We start from the raw sequence: 20,945 nt of genomic DNA, 5'->3' as shown, positions 1-20,945 counted from the left end.
TGGAAATATATTTTTGGTAAGAAAGGATCTTGTATGGAATTTTTTTTTTGTCCTAAAATGACTGATTATTTAGGAAATGGGAACATTAGGACAAAATAGAAAGTTTTAGGCATGTTTTGTAGACAGTCTGTGCAGGTTGGGATAAAATTTGTAGAGGGAATTTATGAAGGAATTTAATATGTGATCCAGCTGGCTATAATTAAAAAGAAAATTTTGGTTGAAACAAAGTTTTCTTAAAATATTTATTCGCTCTTAATGAAATTCCATGATATACTCATTTTGATTCTACCATCAGATAAAGACAGTTCCATGCTTCTCCCAAAATCAATAATATCTGTAACGCCCCCAAAGAACACCGCCAAAAGAGAGCCGTAGGTCTCATGCTGGTGGGAGTCATGACACTCTTAAGTTTAGCAGCATTGGCAGGAGGAATTACATACAATGTACTCATAGCCAAAAATATCACTACTTCTATGGCTGTGGTGGCCCCAGATACAGGAGAAAACTTTAAACTCCTATCAGCTTTCCTTAATTTGTTAGCTGTCATGGTAAGAGATAATAGACTAGCACTGGATTATCTCTTAGCTTCAAAAGGAGGAGTCTGTTCAATTGCAAAAAGCTCACACTGTTTCTATCTAAACACCACAGGACAGGTGGAAGAAAGGACATAATGGATTCTGGAAAATGCAGAGTAGCTAAAAAGTTCTCTGAAAAGGACTCAGTTTGGAACTCTATCCAATCTGTCCTCCCAAAATGACCTGGCTCGTACCCTTCTTAGGACCCCTAGTAATGATTATACTAACTCTCGTCTTCAGCCCCTATTGCAACTTTTTCTATGTTTTCTTATAAACAGAAACATTTAATATTTAATATTTAAGCCATTGCCCACAAATCAATCAGAGAGATCTTCATGATGGAACAAGCCTTTCCACACCTCCAACTCAATACCCAATTCTGACTTCACCCTTTATCAACAGAAAGTAGTCAAAAACATGACGACGCCTGCTTCCCAATAATTCTACTTTTTAATTTTTACCCTTTCCCATACCTTGCCATTCCTTTTCTTGTATGTATATAATAAAAAGGGTGGAATGTTAGGCTTGCTCAGGGTGGGAACTCAGAAAGTATGTATTGGATTGAATGCGGTTAATGGAAAACTTAGACAGTTTCACATAAGGCCTATGAAACAATAGCTACAGGAGTCTCGAGACTCCAGAGGCTGTAAATCTAACCCTGACCACAGACAACTGCGGCAATGCCAGCAGCAACTGGTTACTGTTCAGAAAAATTCACCCTCCCCAAACTTCCATTCAAACTTCTTATAAAACCCAAGGCTTTCTCCTTCCAGGCATGGATGCTCTTTTCAGCCTCCACCTTTCTGCACCAAGACGCTCAAATAAACAGCATTCTGCTGCACCTGAGGCTTCATGTGTCTCCCTCTCAGCTCCGTACCTAATAAAATATTTGTAAGGTTTTTGGATAGGCCGGTGCCAGAGAAAGAAAGACAAGCAGAGTTGAAAGGGATAAGTAAAGAGGCTTTATTGGAGTGCTCCCGGGAGAAACCAGGGACTCGAGAAGTCACAGTCGCCTGGGACTGAGGCAGGGGTTTTTATAGGGGGGAGTTGGGGAGGGCTTTTTCTGGGAACGGCAGCAGGTGCTGTTTTCGGCCCAGTTTCTAGGTCACAGAAAACAGGATGCGGTTGAGCATGGGCTGAGGTGTTCAGCTAGCAGGATGTAACTCTGAGGCAGGCTTTTGCCTACCAATGCAGAGAGTAATCTGCCGTTAGCAGAGCTTCTCTTTTTTATTGGGGAGGGGGTTCCCACCTCCAGCCTTACAGTCTTCATTACCAGAAGCTGGGCTGATCGGAGTAGGGAAAGGGGGAAATGTTGTCAAAGGCTACAATGGGAGAAGAAGCAAGAAGATGAAAGTAATTCAAGATGAAAAAGCAGACATAAGTCAAGCGTTGAGAGTTAGGGAACACCACCTTGCAGTTTTAGTTAAGAGCACAAACTCAGAAGTTAGACTGCTTAGTTGCTCATAGGGCCTCCACTATTTACTAGCTATAAGACCTTGGATGAGTTAGTTAACCTGTTTCTGTTTCATTTCCTTCATCTATAAAATGGTGCCATCTCATGGTGGACGTATGAGGATAACTTGAAATAATATCTTTGCCTGGCACGTGGTATGTGTTCCAATAATGTTAGGAAATATTAATAGCAACAGCAGCAGCAGCAAGAACAGCAAAAGTCATGTTAACAGAAGTAATTATAGTAGGTAATATTATTATTATTGCTCTGATATTATACTAAAACATAGTTGTGCCTACAGTCCATTCTCAATTGTAAGTTCCTGAAAAAAGAGGGTCCAAGTTCTATATTTTGACCCAAGTAGTCATTACAAAGGTGTTTGCTTTATTGTTTCCTGTACCTGTATTTTATTTGCTCTAAATAGGACTTTAAAAATAAAACATAATTTAAAATGTAAACCTCAAAAGGGGCTAAGGAAAGGAAAGAAGAAAGGTTGCTAGGCCAGAGAAGCATTAGAGTATTGTTGGCTTCCTTTGCAACAGCTATCTAATAGCCCCCAAATTCAGTATTATTTTTAATGAAATCCAAGGTGCTTACATTTATTCTAAATTGGAAAAGATGTGAACCTGGGCATGTACTCCTGGGAACAACCTCCCTAATAGTTTAATTATCTTTGGTGCTTTCCCTTTGAACCATGGGAACAATCATGTTTATCTTGTAGTTCACATTGTGATTCCCATCAACTCCTCTGTGAAGACCCAGAAATGTGCCACCCAGATCCTCCCCTTCAAGGAAGCACTTGCTGCCCAGTTGAGAGGGGAGTGAAGTAAGCAGCCAGTCTTCAGCTGTCAGAATCTGCCTCAATTGCAGAGAGCCTCTGCACCCGAGGTCATACTCTTCCTGGGACACATCCCTTCCTGGGACATCCTGTATGCAGAGACTGAGTAAGATGGAATATAAAGACAGACCCAGACATGTTAGCCTGACACAGGATGCTCTGTGTGTCTTCATTTGCTCCAGAACTCTCTACCTGGCTCAGGAAAGTTTGTAAGGCCTGCATCACAGTGCCATTTCTTTTTCTGCCAATTCCTACTTCCACCCCCTTTCTTTCACAGGTGTTGATCCCTAATCTGCAACATCCTGCAAGGCCTTGGTAAAGATTGCTACATCCAGATAGATTTAAACAATGGGGTTGTGGATAATAAAGAAACAGTGCAAAAAGAAAATAAGGGCTCCTCTTTCCAACACCCATGGGAAGAGAGCAGCATCCTTGCAAGGGGTGAGAGAATGCAGGCCTTCCAGAAGGGACCAGCAGGCAGGAGTGAGCAGTGGCCAGGAACATGCAACAGAGCTGCTAGTTGGGCAACTCATAAGTAAGTGATCGTTAGGAAACAGAAAACTAGTGGATGGGAAAAAAAAGAAGTAAAACTGATGAGCAGAACAAGAATAGATATTTTTTCCACATGGCCTTGGAATTGAGGATAGATGGAGTGGAGTCAAGGAAAGAAGCCTACGCCTTGCAAATGCATTCTTAGAAGGAGTGATTTAATTTAATAGTTAAATTAAACCAAAACAAGGAGCCTTGCCTTGGTGTTATATGCTTCAGTCTGGAATAGTTCTGGCAGAGCAAAATCTTTATCATCCTATGTACTAAAGGGGCACCCATGGGTGCAAGTAGAGAATACCCCCTTCTATCTGCCAGGTTAAATCTGTAAAGTTTACCCAAAGCCTTTCCTGCCTTAGCACCTACTTATTCTGAGTCTCTGCAGTCCCAGGAAGGCTGGAAAATGGGAATCCTAACATAGATTTACAGATACAGAATGGCAGTCTCAAGAGCAGCTACTTGTCTTTGTAAGAGCATCATAGACTCTCCCTACCATGAATTTTCCTTGCTTTTTCTATGCCTACCATTCTAACTATAGCTATCCTTCTTATGGCCTTCCCTCTTATTGCTGAGGCCCTAGTACTATCCTCTCTGGCTTCTGGCTGAAGCTACATGGAAGTTGCAGGCCCTCCTTTTACCACCAGGTGGTGGAAAAGTGCCTTATAAAGAATTCTGAGATTTCTCAACTTCAGCACTGTTAACATTTAGGGCCAGATAATTTATTGTGGGGAACTGTCCAGCACACTGTAGGATGCTTAGCGTCATCTCTGGCCTCTACCCACTAGATGTTAGTAGGACTCCCCACAGTCATGACAACCAAAAATGTCTCCAGACATTGCCAAATGTCCCCAAGACATTGGGATTGCCCCACCTGAGAACCACTATGCATCATGACCCTAAAGTTAGAATAGAAGAGAGAAATAGAATCAAATTTTGATGGCATGTTTTTAAAAAGCTTCGTTGTTTTGTTCTAATAAAATAACATGTGTTCAATGAAAAAAATTCAAAACTTTGGGAAAACGAAGTGGCTCTAGTGGAGCCACATAAGGCTAGGGAGAGCCAAGCATGTTGTGCCCTGCACTGCCCAGATTAGCAAACAATACAGTCAGGATGGCTAAAGGTGACCCCAAAAAAACAAACATTTTTAAAGGGCAAGATGTCTGCTTATGCCTTCTTTGTGCAGACATGCATAGAAGAACATAAGAAGAAAAACCTAGAGGTCTCTGTCAATTTTGCAGACTTTCCTAAGAAGTGCTCTGAGAGGTAGAAGACATTATCTGGGAAAGAAAAGTTTAAATTTGATGAAATGGCAAACACGGACGCATTATGCTATGATCAAGAAATGAAGGATTGGCTCTTCTTCTTCCCCTCAAGTGGCCTGAGGTGATCTGTGAAAATGGTTTGCTATTCACTTGACCCAGAAAACCCTAAAAAATCATGCAAGTCAAGAGATTCAAATCTTCGTGTTCACTTCAAGAACCCTGGTGAAACTGCCCAGGCCATCAAGGGTATGCATAAACGAAAAGCCACCAGGTATCTGAAAGATGTCACTTTAAAGAAACAATGTGTACCATTCCAACGTCACAATGGTGGAGTTGGTAGGTGTGCCCAGGCCAAACAGTGGGGCTGGACACTGGGTCGAGGGCTCAAAAAGAGTGCTGAATTTTTGCTGCACATGGTTAAAAATGCAGAGTAACGCTGAACTTAAGGGTTTAGATGTAGATTCTCTGGTCATTGAGCATATCCAGGTGAACAGAGCACCCAAGACACGTTGCCAAACTTATAGAGCTCATGGTTGGATTAATCCATACATGAGCTCCCCCTGCCACGTTGAGATGATCCTCACCGAAAAGGAACAAATTGTTCCAAAACCAGAAGAGGAGGTTGCACAGAAGAAAAAGATAACCCAGAAGAAACTGAAAAAACAAAAACTTATGGCATGGGAATAGATGCAACATAAAATAAATGCAAATAACAGTGAGAAAAGAAAAAAGAAATGAAGGATTATACACCAGCTAAGGGAGGCAAGAAGGGCTCTAATGCCTCCCAAAAAACACTGACTGGATTCTTCCTGTTCTGTTCAGAATCCTGCCCCAAGATCAAACCCACAAACCCTGGCATCTCTATTGGAGTTGTGGAATAACTTAAGTGAGAGTGAAAAGCAGCCTTACATCACTAAGGCAGTGAAGCTGAAGAAGTATATGAGAAAACTGTTGCTGACTCTAAGTCTAAAAGAAAGTCTGATGTCATAAAATGTCCCACTAAGGTTGTACTGGAAAAGGTGGAAGAGGAAGAGGAGGAAAAGGAGAAAGGGGAGGAGGGCGGAGAGGAGGAGAGGGAGAGGAGGGGAAGAGGAGGAGAGGAGAAGGGGGGAACTGTTTGTCTCCTTGTGAATACCTTAGAGTAGGGGAGCGTCATAATTGACACATCTCATTGAGAAATGTCTATTGCTCTCATTTAGGTTTAATTACAAAATTTGATCAGGATCATATTGTAGTCTCAAAGTACTCTAGAAATTGTTAGTGGTTTACGTGAAGTGACCATGGGTGTCTGGAGCACCTTGAAACTGTATCAAAGTTGTACATATTTCCAAACATTTTTTAAAATGAAGAGGCACTCTCCTGTTCGCTTCACTCTGTGCACTTTGCTGTTGGTGTAAGAAGGCATTTAAAGATGTTCTGGAATTTTTTTTAATTTGTAAGGTGTTGTTAACTATATGGTTATTGGCTAGAAATCTTGAGTTATCAAACTATAGGTATACTACACACTTATAGTTTGTAAAAAGAACAAAACCACCAAGACAAACTCCTGATGCTCCTTGCTTGAGGCTGTGGGGAAAAAATGCCTCTTCGGGAGGGGCTGTAGCTCAAGGTGTGCCCTGTGAGGCTGGACCTGTTGACACTGTGGTGGGCATCCGTTTAGCTTCAGACTGTCTTGTTTTTGTATGTAGTGACATAGCTTTCTGCTGCCATTCTTAGCTGTTGGCAAAGAGCAAGGAGGGGTTCAGCTGGCATGAGGAGTGTTTGGATTTTTTTTTTTTTTTTTTAGTTAAGGGCTATAGTTTTTAAACTGTTTCTGTAAAAAATTGTACAACACCTCATTGTCAGCAAAGAGCCACTGCATGAATGAAAGTTCAAGAATGTTTTGTACCTAAACAAGTTTGCAACGCTCTGTTATTTTTTTTTTTTGTATGTTTAGAATGCTGAAATGTTTTTGAAGTTAAATAAACAGTATTTCATTTTTAAAATCGTTCTCTATTTGAAAAGTCTAAATTTCTGACTCACAACAGTCTTAGCAGTGAAACAACCCCCACTCCACTGTATTTGCGGACTAGCCACTCTATAGTGTTGTAACTTCTCTTTTACTCGACACGGCCAGCTTGCTTTGGGGCTGAGATGAGGGAGAGGGCTATCTGAAGCTACTGCGCGATTTTGTTTGTGTCTGAATGGCATTAAGATGAAGTCTAAACTACTGAATGTAGGAGTTGAGATAAGGACACAGGCAAGGTTCCGCAGCCTTCAGAGGTGCAGAAAGGTGTACAGTTAGGATTAAGATTGTGTAGGTTTAACATTTTATCTTCCCTCCGCCCCCACTTTTGGGGCCAAGTGTATTGTTAAACAGCCAAAACATCTTTCAGAGTGTATGTCAAAAATTCAGACCTTATTTTTCCTCTTCACACTCCCACGCCCCCAACACATATAATGCAATGTTATTTGTGCTCAACCTTCGAGGAGGACTTAAGCTGCTGTTGTCTCCTGGACCCCAAGGAGGGTGGGTGGGGTGGGGTGTGTGGTAGGGGACAATATCTGTTTTTTGCTCCTGCTTTTCTCCTTCAAACACCAAACACCCCAAGGGAGATTATAGGCTCCATCTTGGGTCACCTGAGCTATAAGTCAGGCGGATGAAATCAATCATTTCTAAGCACTAAATGTATTATGGAAAGTAGAGTGGTCCACTTATGATTTGAATTCATTTATAGGAAATGTAGATTGTTGTTCAATGTTCTTAAACTGAAAGGAGTTTGGTTTGTGTTTCAGTGGCTGTATTAGTGAATGGTGTAACATTTCATCCAGGTTGGGGTGAGGGGAGATGCCACAGTGGCAACTGGTGATATTAATACCATTCTGAAGGCTGATATGAACATACATGTTTGCTGCCTGTAGTAATGGAGGATGCAGTACTATGTTGTGGGTAACTGTTAGTATTGCCCAGCGTTAATACTTGGATGTATATGTTTGAGGCTATGAAGCACATGGGAGTGTTTTTGTGGTATTATATAATATTGATTTTAAGAGAAAGTAGGTTTTTCTTAAAATTCACTATGTGGAACCTTGTGTGTCTGGAGGCAGTATTTTCTCTGCCCTGTCAGGTCCTGGATGGGTACAGGTCATGGTCATGGTCATGATCATGGTCATGGTCACAGCTCAATCTCTGTGTACTCAGAGCCATTTTGTCTCACATCAGAGCTGTTTTCCTAAATGTGTTTCTCCAGCTCTTCTAGAAAATGACCACTAATTGGAAAACTCTTGGTTGTGAGATTTGCCCAGACCCTTGTTCCTGAATTGCCCCTCCTGCTCCAGTCATGCCCTTGTTACTTGGCATTCTAGGCTAAAGCTTCTGCTTCCCAGTACATGATGTACCATGCCAAGATTTGGGAGCTGTGCCCAGCCTTATCAAATATGGAAGAGAAACTCAACTTGTAGCCACGGGAGTGGTTTTTGGCTAAGTGCTGCCCCTCTATCTAGTTGTAAGTAGACGTACCAACCAGAGAGGGGCAAAGACTGGAAGCAGGTGACTCTCAAGTTGAGGCCACTTGGCCTATTAGCTGCTTGCAGCAAGCTCACTGCTCTTAAGCTTTTCACACCAACACAAGATTGCTCCTCTAATGGAATAATGCCCTGTAGCTTCTCTGAGACGCTATAAGTGGCACGATGCTACCACCTAAGGCTTAGGTTTAGCTTGATTTGTGGGCCCCTTGTATGTGTTCAGTGCCAACTTGTTGCTTTTTTTTTTTTAATCAAAACAATAGTATTTGCTTCCTCTAACTACCTCTCTCTTCCAATCCCCTCACCCCATTCTTGAATGGCATTTTATCCTTTGGAAAGAACAAGGCTATGATGCAGTAACTATTGTCTGTGTCTCTTGTGTGTTTGTTCTTTCTTTTTTTTTTTTTTTTTTTTGTTGAGACAGAGTCTCACTTTGTTGCCCAGGCTAGAGTGAGTGCCGTGACATCAGCTTAGCTCACAGCAACCTCAGACTCCTCGGCTTAAGCGATCCTACTGCCTCAGCCTCCCGAGTAGCTGGGACTACAGGCATGTGCCACTATGCCCGGCTAATTTTTTCTATATAGATTTTTAGTTGTCCATATAATGTCTTTCTATTTTTTAGTAGAGACGGGGTCTCACTCTTGCTCAGGCTGGTCTCGAACTCCTGACCTCAAGTGATCCACCCGCCTCGGCCTCCCAGAGCGCTAGGATTACAGGCGTGAGCCAACGCGCCCGGCCTTGTGTGTTTGTTCTTATCACAGATGTATTTGGGGACATCAGATGCATTCATTTTCTATAATAAAGTTCCTTAATCAGTATTCCCCCCACAAAAAAAAATGTTGACAAACATAAAAAAGGAAATTAAAAACATAAAATTCCACCATTCAGATTAACCTCCTTAAACATTTTAATAACCATCCATCCAGACATATGGACACATACTTAAATATGTAGAGTTTGCATACATGGAAATGTATATTGTATATGCTCTCCTATAATCGCCTTTTCCACTCATAATCTACTGTGGGGATCTTTCCAGGTCAACAAATATTGATATAATTTAATAATTAATTTTAATACCTACATAATATTCCTTTGCCTGTACCTAACCAGGTCTCTACTCACAGGCAACTAGGTTCCTAAATGTTCACTATTATAAATAACACTGCGATTAAAATATTTGAATATACACGTTGCCATCAATTTGTCTTATGGATAAAATTGGACCGTATCACCTTCAATATTTCTTACTAATAATCTCTATGATTTTCTTACTCGGACTCTCCTTTAGGAAAAATCCTTTGTTTTAACAATTGTCAGGAGTTAAAAGTGATGAAGCCATCAAAGAAAAATTATTATTCTTGCTCTCCTTACTACAATATATCTAATTTCAGTATATGCTATCATGAACCCAAAATACCATTTTTTTCTTTTTTTTCCACAAGAATATTCAGAAGAGACAAAAATACCATTTCTAATGTCACATTTAACCCTTAACAGAATAAGCATGGAAAAGGAAGCTTCACATATACCAATTTTTTTTTTTTTGAGGAAAAGGAAAGAGGAATTTATTAATTTGCCAGCAAATGAGGAGGTTCGCAGACTCCCATCTCAAAGTACCAATGTCCTGTTTTTGAGCAGAGGTGCGGAGCTTTTAATGGTTCGGATCAATCCCATAGTCCCATCTTTGGCTAAGACAATCTTGTGACCTCCACCCGGGCAATTCCCATGAGCCATCTCCTGGGGCACAAAGAATAAAGGACATGCCCCTGCTCCTCCTGACCACTGGCCTGAGGCAGGGATGTAGGTTTTAGTTCTCAAAAAAGGTGAAGGGTTTTTGAAGACACAGAAAATATTTTTACCCCTTTCCATCCCATTCTCTCTGTTACATATTCCCCACTGTCAATTTTACCCTTCCATATCTATGGGAAGAGGGGTGATGTAGTCATTGTGCTACTTCCTGCTCAATTGGGGTGATGTTTTACATGGAAGGCTTATACTTATATATGCCATTGTAAAGCTTTGGCACTGTATTTGCAACAATAGATTACCAGGTGGAAAGAAGTTATAAGGAAAAACTACAACAGTGAGGACTGACAAGGTGAAATGGACTATTGCCTTGTACACAATGGGCTGGGTTAGAGAAGAAACATGGGACCTGTGTGCAGAGCTATTAGTTGCACTCAGCAGGTGATCTGAGAGACTCACTTCTGTAAATTTAGAAATCATATACAGAAATACTTGCACCAAACAAGGTTCAAGATGACAAACCCAGCAGCAAGACAGATCAACAAAAGAGGCGATGGCCTGAAGAAATCCTAAGGAGTTGTCCCTCTATCCTATAGAGAAAACGAATAATCAAAGGTTAGCAAAAATAGGAGCATTTTCATTTGTCCCTTCTCTTTAAACAAACACTTTTTAGATTTCCCTAAAGGCTGGCCCATCCACTAGGGGCTTGGGACCTCTTCTTCCATGGGATACCTCTTGACTTTGGTATCATGGACCCAAGGTTTTCATTTCTGACAATTTCAATGAGGTGTCAGTTAGCAGAGGCACTTCACACGGTCCTTTCTACTTCTCTTGCATCAATATTTTGATTTTTTCCTTTGTTTGACCCCCTGGATTTTTCATTCAGAACAATGTACCACAATAAGATTCAAGATGGGCACAATGGGCCGGGCGCGGTGGCTCACGCCTGTAATCCTAGCACTCTGGGAGGCCAAGGCGGGTGGATTGCTCTAGGTCAGGAGTTCGAGACCAGCCTGAGCAAGAGCGAGACCCCGTCTCTACTAAAAAAATAGAAAGAAATTATCTGGCCAACTAAAATATATACAGAAAAAATTAGCTGGGCATGGTGGCGCATGCCTGTAGTCCCAGCTACTCAGGAGGCTGAGGCAGTAGGATCACTTAAGCCCAGGAGTTTGAGGTTGCTGTGAGCTAGGCTGACGCCACAGCACTCACTCTAACCAGGGCAACAAAGCGACACTCTGTCTCAAAAAAAAAAAAAAAAAAAAGATGGGCACAATGAATGGCTTTCTTTCTTAACATGACAGAAGGGTCAGTGGGAAAGGGGAGGTAGGAAAGAAGAACAAAAATGCTATCTCTACTAGACATATTCCCAAGATCAATTTTGGAAAAGAGGTGTATGGATGTTGAAGACCTGGAAGAAATTACTGTAAAACTATCCATACAAGTATGTCTCCTAGAAAGTCATTATGTACCCCCAGGGGTCTGCATACTTCAGTTTGAAGATAGCTTTCCTAGAATATAAGCCCTATGAATGCAGGGACTTGGTATGCTTTTTTCATTGTTTGTGTGGGATATTGTCTGTTTGCCTCCCCATATATACTCGCCACCCTTCTGTGTCCTGTTCTGTGCCCTGAAACTGGGCTACATTGCCTTCTGGTTTCTGCATGAGTGAGGCTACAGGGAAAGACCAGCAAATGATCAAAAGGAGAGTGAGTTCTGATTCCCCCAGGTCCCTTTTCACACTTCTTTCCCTCCCCACACATCCCTGTTACCATACAGCTACCCTGTCCAGCTTCCCCTTCCCCAAGGAATTTTTTCCCACCCTTCCTTGCCCCTTCAGGCCTAAAGGTGGTAATGGCTCCAACCTTGCTTCCCCAATGCCCTGCACAATTGTTTTTGTTAGCTTTCCTAAATCCAATCCACATCTTACATAATTTGAATGTGTCATCTGTTTCCTGTGGGGATCCTGCAAGTATTCAATGTTTGTTGAATGAATAAATGATTGCCCACCTCTTCCAAGTCACCATCTTTTTATCCCCATTACCACAAATGCTTCTTAACTTTTCCCTGACCCTACTCTTGCTCCCTCCACCCATTTTCCACAGCTTAAGCTAAAGAGATATAGTCATGTATTACTTAACAACAAGGATATGTTCTGAGAAATGCATCATTAGGCAATTTTGTCATTGCACAATCATTATAGAGTGTACTTACACAAACCTAGATGGTAGAGCCTACTATACACCCAGGCTCTATGGTATAGCCTATTCCTCCTAGGCTATGAATCTGTAGAGCATGTTACTGTACTGAATGCTGTAGGCAACTATAACACAATGGCAAGTATCTGTGTATCTAAACATATCTCAACATAGAAAAGGTACAGTAAAAATATGGTATTTTAATCTTATGGGACCACCTTCATATATGGAGTCCATTACTGACTGAAACATGTCATTATGTAGCCCAAGACTGTATTTAAAGAGCAAATCTGATCATGCTCCTATTTATCTTTAGATCTCAGCTTAGACATCACTTCCTCAGAGAAGCCTTCCTTGACATACTGAATTATACAGCTTCAATTTCCTTCATTATATATTCCCACAAAAATCTATATTGTCCCTTTTAAGTATATAAACCCACTTATATATATCTGTTAATGTTTCACTCCCCACTAGAATTATATGCCTTATAAAAACAGTATCCAGTGAATGCCCAATGGCTAGTCCAGTGCTTGGTGCACAGTAAGTTTCAACATACTTATTGAATGAATGAAAGAAATGGGCAGGGTAGAGGTACTGACTTTAAACTCATTACTGAGCTACGTTTAAATTCAAATGCAGTTCATCTCTTTCCAAGATTAGAACCTCTTTTCACTTTTTCCACAGGCACTTTCCTCAGTTTCCTCACCTGCACCATAACTCAGGTGTTCTTAACCTGGAGGTCACAGACACCCAAGGACTCAATGAATAATTCAGGAGGTCCATGAACTTGGATGGAAAAAAATATACATTTACTTTCACTGACGTGTGACTGAGATGTAACATTTTCTTTGATTTCTATGTAAGCAGCAAAGCACAACAGTATTAGTAGCAGTGATTCTTCTCCAGTAGAAATCATCCATATTTTGGCATCATATTACAATTGTTGTATATACCTCAAAATATCATTATGTTCACCATTACCTTAAAAAATTACAGTACTTATTAAACTCACTACTAGATCTTGTTATTTAATGAATTAGCAAAACAACAGATATGTCAGCAATTTGGAGATATTTAAAAAATATTTCAATAACAACATAATTGGTTTCCTTTGTAGCACTCTGTATTTTATTTCATGCATTTAAAAACATCATTCTCAGAAGACTAGGATTGGTCAGTCTTGGTTAAAAAGCACACAACAAAAATTGTTAAGAAATCTTGGACTGGAAGATCAGCAGGGCTCTCCCAAATGGATCCAGTTTATAGCTATTGTCTCCTTGGATGTATCTATTGTCCAATTTATATCTGGTTCAAAATAGATTAAGTTGGGGATAAAGAAAAGAACCAATTTCTAGTGTTGAAGAAATATATCAGCTACGGTCAGAGAAAGGACCCAAAGCAGAAGGAAATCAGATGGTTTAAAAATAGTACATTCAGTGACATGTCTGAGTTCAGGCTCATAGGAAGAAGTGAGCTGGAGAGATCTTTTTAATAACTTAGATCCAGGAGTGAAAAGACATAGGAAAAGAGACATACCACCCAGTTGTACAATTAATGAGATATTTGGCATTGAGGTATGATAAAATTTGGCTGACAAGCAATATGCTTGGCCACACCATAAAATCTCAATAAATAGCTAGCAAATGAAAGAGAAAGGAGAGGATAAATAATTGTTCTAAGTAGAGGTGGTGAAATCATCAAAAAATATTCACACAAAAAAATCAAAATTTCTTTTTTTAAGTTTTTTTTGCTTCTGTTTTTTGTTTTTTACAAACTTGTATTGAAAGACTTAGAAAAAGGCAGTGCTAGCATAGGGGTGGAGGTAAGGAAAGAGTAGATGAGATGCATGAGTCAGAGTCCCTCTCTGACCTAGAAGGACCTTATAGTTTTAGCAGCAGGCAGTTCATCTCACTAATAATAATACAAGGAAATGAGGCAAGAAGGGGAAAGAACACTACATGAATAAGCCAGGTTGGACACAGATAGCCACCATTTCCAGAGTGAAACATCATTATAGAGGGCTATGCTGATTTTATCCACACTCCATGTTCTTCTAGTGCCCTAGAACATTTTCATATAGATCAGGACTTATTTCATAAGTTCAGTTGTTTACAAGGTTTCTTGTTTCCATTTGGGATGTCTTAATTTGTTGTTATCCTTTATATCCTAGTGACTCTGATGTAAACAAAAAAACAACTCACTTTTACCTGAGCGTAATACGAGCACCATTCCATTAGATACTAGGGATAGGTTATGTCTTTGTCCTATCCTTCCCAAAATATTGGTTTCAGAGAGGGCTTAAGACCCTGACATAAGGGGAAAAAAATGTATGTGTGTGTGTGTGTGTGTGTGTGTGTGTGTCCAGTCCCTATGATACTTCTAGACACTCAGGATTCTAGGGATAGAACCAACAGTTGGTTTGGGGTTCAAGCAACAGTTGCTTCCTACCATCAACACTAAATCCCTGATTGAACACTTGAAGAGCTCCCTCTACTGGCTTCCAGAACACTGCTCACAGAGGCTTCCACAGACTAGGATGCAGGCATTTAGGAGTTCTCTGCAGTGGTGAGGCCAGATCCAATCCCCTTCTCCCAAAAGAGGTTATGGACAAAAATTATTCTAAAGGCTGGAATCTTTCTTCTGCTGCTGCCTCCCAAAATATTGACTGGGACCACTTTCCTCACTCCTGCCAGACTGACTATGGTCACTACCAACACTTCTTCAGGGGCTCAACCTGGATTCTCATCAGTTACTCCCAGTCCTGACTCAACCAGAATACTCAGATCTATTCTGAGCACCTTCCCTGGGGGCTCCGGTGGATACTCAGAGCCAATGGGTACCAAGTGGTAGGAAGTCAGAGCATCGTGGCTCGGGTGCAGGAATAAGGGGATGAATTGTCTGTAAAGAATTTTAAAATTGTAAAAAAAAACCCAAAAGTCAGTCTGATTTTAATTATCACTGTGTACATAATTCTAGACAAAGTTAGTGATACAATAACCCTCACCAAAAAATTATTTTGTTGATCTAAGTCCTAAACAATTGCTATAGTTACTGTAGAGTTACAATAATATCTATGCAGCCTTCAATTTCTCACCTTTTCAAACTTATGCATTAAAAAATATTTTATTCTACGTGGAAGTTAACTTGGAGAACTACCAATTACACAAACTATGCCACACATATTACTTTGGACATAAATTCCTAAGAGCTTAATTAACTTTCAAGTTCACTTCAGGTGCATTTCATGACTCCAATCCCTGTGGTACAATATATTCCTGCTTTTAGAACAGTAGATTTAAAACAATCGTAGTCATATGGGATTTTTCTTTTATGAGTTTTTTTTTTAATTAATGTGAAGTTTCAGATGAGGCCAATTGAACACAGAAATATCTGCAAACAGACAGAATAAGGCTTGAGCAACATAGAAATCAGTACAACATCAAGGTTTAAAATTGTTCCTTGAATATCAGCCCACAGAGATCGTGGAGAAAGCCAGTAACTCCGCAAAAACAAAATGTAAGGAAATTGGCATAGAAAAAATAATCAAATTTTGAAGACTGCCAGAAGACACAAGAGATGATGGTCTTGTATTGCCAAAGTCAAAAGAACAATGTTTGTGCTACAATTGTTTTCGTCAAGTAGACACACCTTCTAAAACAATGAGTCAAATAATGTCAGTGTCGATGTTCATTTTCTCTGAGGTTTGCAGAAGAAAATCTTCACAAGATTTTAGCAATAGAAATTTAGGGTAAATTTTCCAGTAAAACTATCTTAGTGAAATTTTTCAACTGCGAAGACAATTGAAAGCTGCAAGAATTATTCCCAAAGAAGACATAGATGGTATCATAATTTCTATAATTTATTAAGTGTGATTTGTATAAATCTCTGCCAACATAACCATATGTTTATTATTTTTCCTATTTGTATATCTGTTGCTTCATAAGAAGAAACTTTTCAAAATTAAAATTAACAAAGAATTGTCCTTTGGTTACCTATAAGCTAAGGCAGGGTGACAAATCTATACTAATTCACTCCTTACATGCTCATGTTCAGTGGACATGAACATAAACATGTGAGGAGTGAATTAATTTCCTAAGGATTCCGTAACAAAGTATTACAAACTGTGGGACTTACAACAACAGAAATGTATTGTCTCAAGGCTCAGGAACTTACAAGTAAGGAATCAATGTGTCAGCAACAAGCTCATGCTCTCTGAGGGATCTGGAAAACAATATGTTCTATGCCTTTCTTTCAGCTGCAGGTGTTTCCCAGCAATCTTTCGTGTTCATTCGCTGACTTGCAAATGCATAAATCCCATCTCTGCTTTCAAGGTCACATGGCATTCTCCCTGCATGTCTCTCTTCACCTGGTCACCTTCACCCTGTGTGTCTCTTCACACTCGTGCTTTTTATAAGGACACCAGTCATTTTGGATTAGGAGCCCAATAACTACGCCAATATGACCTGATCTTAAATAATTACATCTGCAATGACCGTATTTCCAAATTAGACCACATTCTGAGTTACTCCAGGTTAGGACTGGACATAGCTTTTGGAGGGGAAGGGGATATAATTCAAGCCCTAACAAGGACCAATTTTGACAGTCATTGTAAATTTGCAGGCGTTAAGGCTCAACAACAAACTATAATGCCATTGTTCGATACTTTAACACATAAATATTTAGGTACGTTTTCCCCTTTTTTCAAAATAAATACACTGATGCAATTTAAGACTATTAATCCATTACTTTTCCTTTCAGTGCTGTCATTTTTTTTCTTTAACTGGAATGATTACTTCAAAAGGAAGTTTTCACTAACTGTGTTTCCTTTCTGGCCATGGTTATTATTCATTTCACCATTACTACTGAAAATCATTGTTAAAACTGATTCGCGCTGGTGTCCGCCACGCCAGCCAGCCACTGCTCCGGCCTGGCAGGGCAGTCAGCCTCCCGGACCCCAACCTTCTCCGGCGCCTTTGCCCACAGATACTCACTTTCCCGGCGGGCTTTGCGGCGGAGATTCCCATCGCCCTAAATGCTACAAGTCGCCCGACACAGCTCGAGAGGAACCCGACAGCCTGCTTATCCCACACTAGGGGGCGCCTCGTTCTCCGGCCCGTCACGGAGCGTTCATAGTGCCTGAAGCCGGCCCAGCTCTCCGCCTCTAGAAAAGGTCAACACACCTCTTCTCCGCCCTCCCCCAGATTGCCAACGAGGCAGGCTCCGATGCTCCTGCGCAAACACGTCCACCACGCACCGACCTACAGCGCATGCGTCCTGTGAAATTGGCACTGCCCGGCCTCCCCTCCAGAGTTTCCAGTTCCGGCCTCCTAGCGGCGCGCAGAAGCTGGAAACATGCGGCTGTCGGTCGCCTCTGCCATCTCCCACGGCCGCGTATTTCGCCGAATGGGCCTTGGTCCCGAGTCCCGCATCCACATGTTGCGGAACTTGCTCACGGGACTGGTGCGGCACGAACGCATCGAGGCGACATGGGCGCGCGTGGACGAGATGAGGGGCTACGCTGAGAAGGTGAGGAGCGGGGCCCCCTTGTCACCGCGCGGGTCGGGCCTGAGGGGGCGGGGCCCCGCTGCTTGCGGAAGGGGAGTGGGACCGCCCCAGTAAACTCTTCCCCAAGTCTGAATCCCTTAGTACCCTGAGCTGAGGCCACTCCTCCGGCACCTCAAATGGAAGACTGGTTAGCACTGCGGAGTAGGAGGGGGCTTAGATTAAGTGAATGAATTGCCATCCAGCATCAGAGAAATTAGATTGGCGCCCTGCTTCTTGCTCGGGCTGGATCCTCCACGTTTTGTCCTCACAGCTCATCGACTATGGGAAGCTGGGAGACACCAACGAACGAGCCATGCGCATGGCTGACTTCTGGCTCACGGTGAGTGCGTCCTCTCTGCCTCCCAAATCACACCCTTTGCTCCCAGTGGAGGACGGGGTTGTTGGAGGAGAGAGATTGGGTGGAATTAAGCTAGCTTGCTCACTTATGGACCAATGTTAGGAACTAAATTACAAACGTTATCTTAAATTAGTTGAACTGTATGTGAATATTGCCTCTGCACAACTGCCTATAAATGACCCCTTTGTGTAACTTTGACCCTGCCAGATCGGGGGCTGGGGAAGGTCTATGTACATGTGTGTGGATCTCACCTTTGCGAGTGGTTGAAAGTTAAATGCCTCTGCACTTGTGCTTGACTCTGCTGTCTCCTGAATAACTCTCTCCCTCTAGGAGAAGGACTTGATCCCAAAGCTGTTTCAAGTACTGGCCCCTCGGTACCAAGGTCAGAATGGAGGCTACACAAGAATGCTGCAGATCCCAAATCGGAGTGAGCAAGATCGAGCCAAGATGGCAGTGATCGAGTATAAAGGGAACTGCCTCCCACCCCTTCCTCTGCCTCGCAGAGATAGCAACCTTACACTCCTAAATCAGCTGCTACAGGGACTGCGGCAGGACCTCGCCCAGAACCAAGGAGCAAGAGTCCACAGCTCCCACACAGCTCAAACACCAGGGATTTAACTGGATCTGAAGGACCTACAGCCCATATCGGTGCCCAAGATCACAGATCTTTGGAGCACTTTTAGTCTCTGATAAGAACTGGAGCTAAGAGTTAGTTGTAAAATGGACAATCTTAATGGGGCTGAGAACATTCTAGGGAGCCAGGTGGCCCTGTGTTTCCACAATAGATAAAATTCCTTCTATGAGTATATATAAATTGGATGTTTTTTAATCCTTCCCCTATGATTTCTGGAGAATGAGAACTATCCAGATGCTCAGCCTACCTGGGAGAAAATTCATAGCTTAATGTTTCCAGTCCTTAGATTTGGGTTGGTTTGGGGTAGCACAGTTGTTTTCCTTAATGCCACCTTAGATGGGGCATGTATCCTGTCGTTCTAAACTGGTTCCCAAATGTGATTGTGTTTAGACATTTAGTCTCAGAGACAGTGAGCCCCGGGGATTTCCTAGAGAAAGAGCACTTCCTAACAGGAGTAAGGAGTGAATACCTGCAAGTGAAACGTCCTTAAACAATCCATTACCTTAGGAAGCTTTAGGGGATACTACAACCATTCCTCTGTTTCTGGGCAGCATCACACATTACCTTCATGTGCCCCCCTCAACCCCTGAATGGACCTTGGAGTAGGGGACCTAAGAACTCAGATGTCCCACCACCCCGGTCAAAGGGGTGCAGGCATTCAGCAGAGGATGTTGGGCTCCAGGATAAGCTCCTTCCTCTTGGTGGGGGGAGGGGTGAATGAGAGGGTCAAAGTGAAAGGCGGGTTAGGAAATTAAAGCTGCTGGGAATTTCCTGGAAGTTTTTATTGTTGCCAAATCTGGGTTTCTCTGGGAACTCAGAAAAGGGAAATCCGGCTTCAGAATGGGCAGAGTATGTGAGAAGCAGGGAGCTCCTTTACATCCTCTCATTACTCTGAAGGCAGGCTTGTCCCAGCCAGGCTGCCTATGCCTTAGGCTCAGGCTTGACTAGAGTGGTGGACCTGGGAAGACTTGGGAAGAGCCATCACCCTTGGCCTGAACAATTGATGGGATGGCCTGATTGTTGCCATATCCCCGGTAAAGTGGGAAGAAGAGATTTTATCTTAGGCTGCACCTTCAGAGTATATTAGGCCCACTGAACCCATACATTGTCTGAGATAATAAGTCAGGGTGAGGGTAGAGGGATCATTGGTCTATCAGATAGACATGAGTTTCTGTGACAGAACTATTCTGGTGCTGTGTTGCTGCAACTGCCCTAGTCTAAGATTTATCTGCTCCCATCAGGGCTCTCCATCTCTTTTGTCTACTCCAATTTGTCCTTCACACTACTGCCGAAAGCTGTTACATTTTAAGTGACATATACTGGACACTCAAAACATTTATCAAATAAATCTGCAAGTCTGATGCTTCCCCCAAAACTTATCCGTCTTTCTTTCTTATTAGTGTGAATATTCACCCCACTTAGATATCTAGGAGCCATCTCTTTCTCCTAGAGAAAGCACATTCCTTAAAGTTAAAACCACGATAGGTGGATTATGGCTGTGTTCCCAGTGTTTCCTCTTAGCCCCCAGAAATATATCTCACTTTGGGGCTCTCAGCATTTCCTTACATGCATATTAAGCATCTTCTAGTCCCCAGCATCATTTTATGCTGTGTGGATAGAACATTTATCAAATGTTTTCATATGTCAGGCCCTGGACTAGATACCAGGGATACAGAGCTAAGAAGAAATGACCTTTGCAATCAAAGAACTCACAAGCTAATGGGTCACTACCACAGTGACCTCAAGAGCAATACATCCCCCTTAATGTTTTGGCCCAAATAAGAGTACATGAATCGTAGAACATTTGCTAAAGGTTCAGGGATAACACAAGGAAAATAAAGTGTATCAGGAATTTTACTAATCTGGCCCACAAATAACTTTTCACCTCAGTTGATGGAATGTTCTCCCAAGAGCACACCACCTTCAAAGGTTCCCCATCTTGGGCTCCAGTTCTTTACTATAAGGTTGAGAAGGCCTACTCCCTTCTCAGAAGATAACAAATTTAGTCCTAACAGTTAGCACAGAATAAGCTCAGTAGCTAAAGCAGATGACTAGAAAAATCAGACACAGTGTTCTTCCACTCATTCTGCATTGGAATTAACAAATCATGTTGAGTTTATTTCCATAATGTTTCTCAAATCTGCAGTCACCTCTCCCTAATATCAAATCCAAGACATCTCTATCCTGGATTACTGCAGTAGCCTCCTAACTTGCCTCCTTCCACACAGCAGCTGTAGTGATAGAAATCTGATCATCTTACTGCCCTGCTGATAATCTCTAG

The 20,945-nt window shown here is 41.8% G+C and overlaps 1 protein-coding gene across 1 annotated transcript; it reads left to right on the top strand.

The window, feature by feature from the left end:
* Positions 1-17,416: 17,416 nt before the first annotated feature.
* On the top strand, positions 17,417-20,647 carry MRPL17 (mitochondrial ribosomal protein L17). Its single transcript, XM_069471127.1, has 3 exons — positions 17,417-17,654; positions 17,944-18,012; positions 18,361-20,647. The coding sequence occupies exons 1-3, from the start codon at positions 17,481-17,483 to the stop codon at positions 18,646-18,648; spliced, it is 531 nt and encodes a 176-aa protein (XP_069327228.1). The 5' UTR covers positions 17,417-17,480; the 3' UTR covers positions 18,649-20,647.
* The last annotated feature ends 298 nt before the right edge of the window (positions 20,648-20,945 follow it).

This window comes from Eulemur rufifrons, chromosome 6 (genome assembly GCF_041146395.1).
Source record: "Eulemur rufifrons isolate Redbay chromosome 6, OSU_ERuf_1, whole genome shotgun sequence".
Classification (NCBI taxonomy): Eukaryota; Metazoa; Chordata; class Mammalia; order Primates; family Lemuridae; genus Eulemur; species Eulemur rufifrons.
The sequence above is the reverse complement of the archived record's forward strand: the minus strand, read 5'-3'. Positions and strand labels throughout refer to the sequence as shown.

Coding starts and splice junctions, on each gene's coding strand:
- MRPL17 (XM_069471127.1), top strand. CDS start 17,481: ATGCGGCTGTCGGTCGCCTCTGCCATCTCCCACGGCCGCGTATTTCGC. Junction 17,655..17,943: donor TGAGGGGCTACGCTGAGAAG/GTGAGGAGCGGG, acceptor TTGTCCTCACAG/CTCATCGACTATGGGAAGCT. Junction 18,013..18,360: donor TGGCTGACTTCTGGCTCACG/GTGAGTGCGTCC, acceptor CTCTCCCTCTAG/GAGAAGGACTTGATCCCAAA.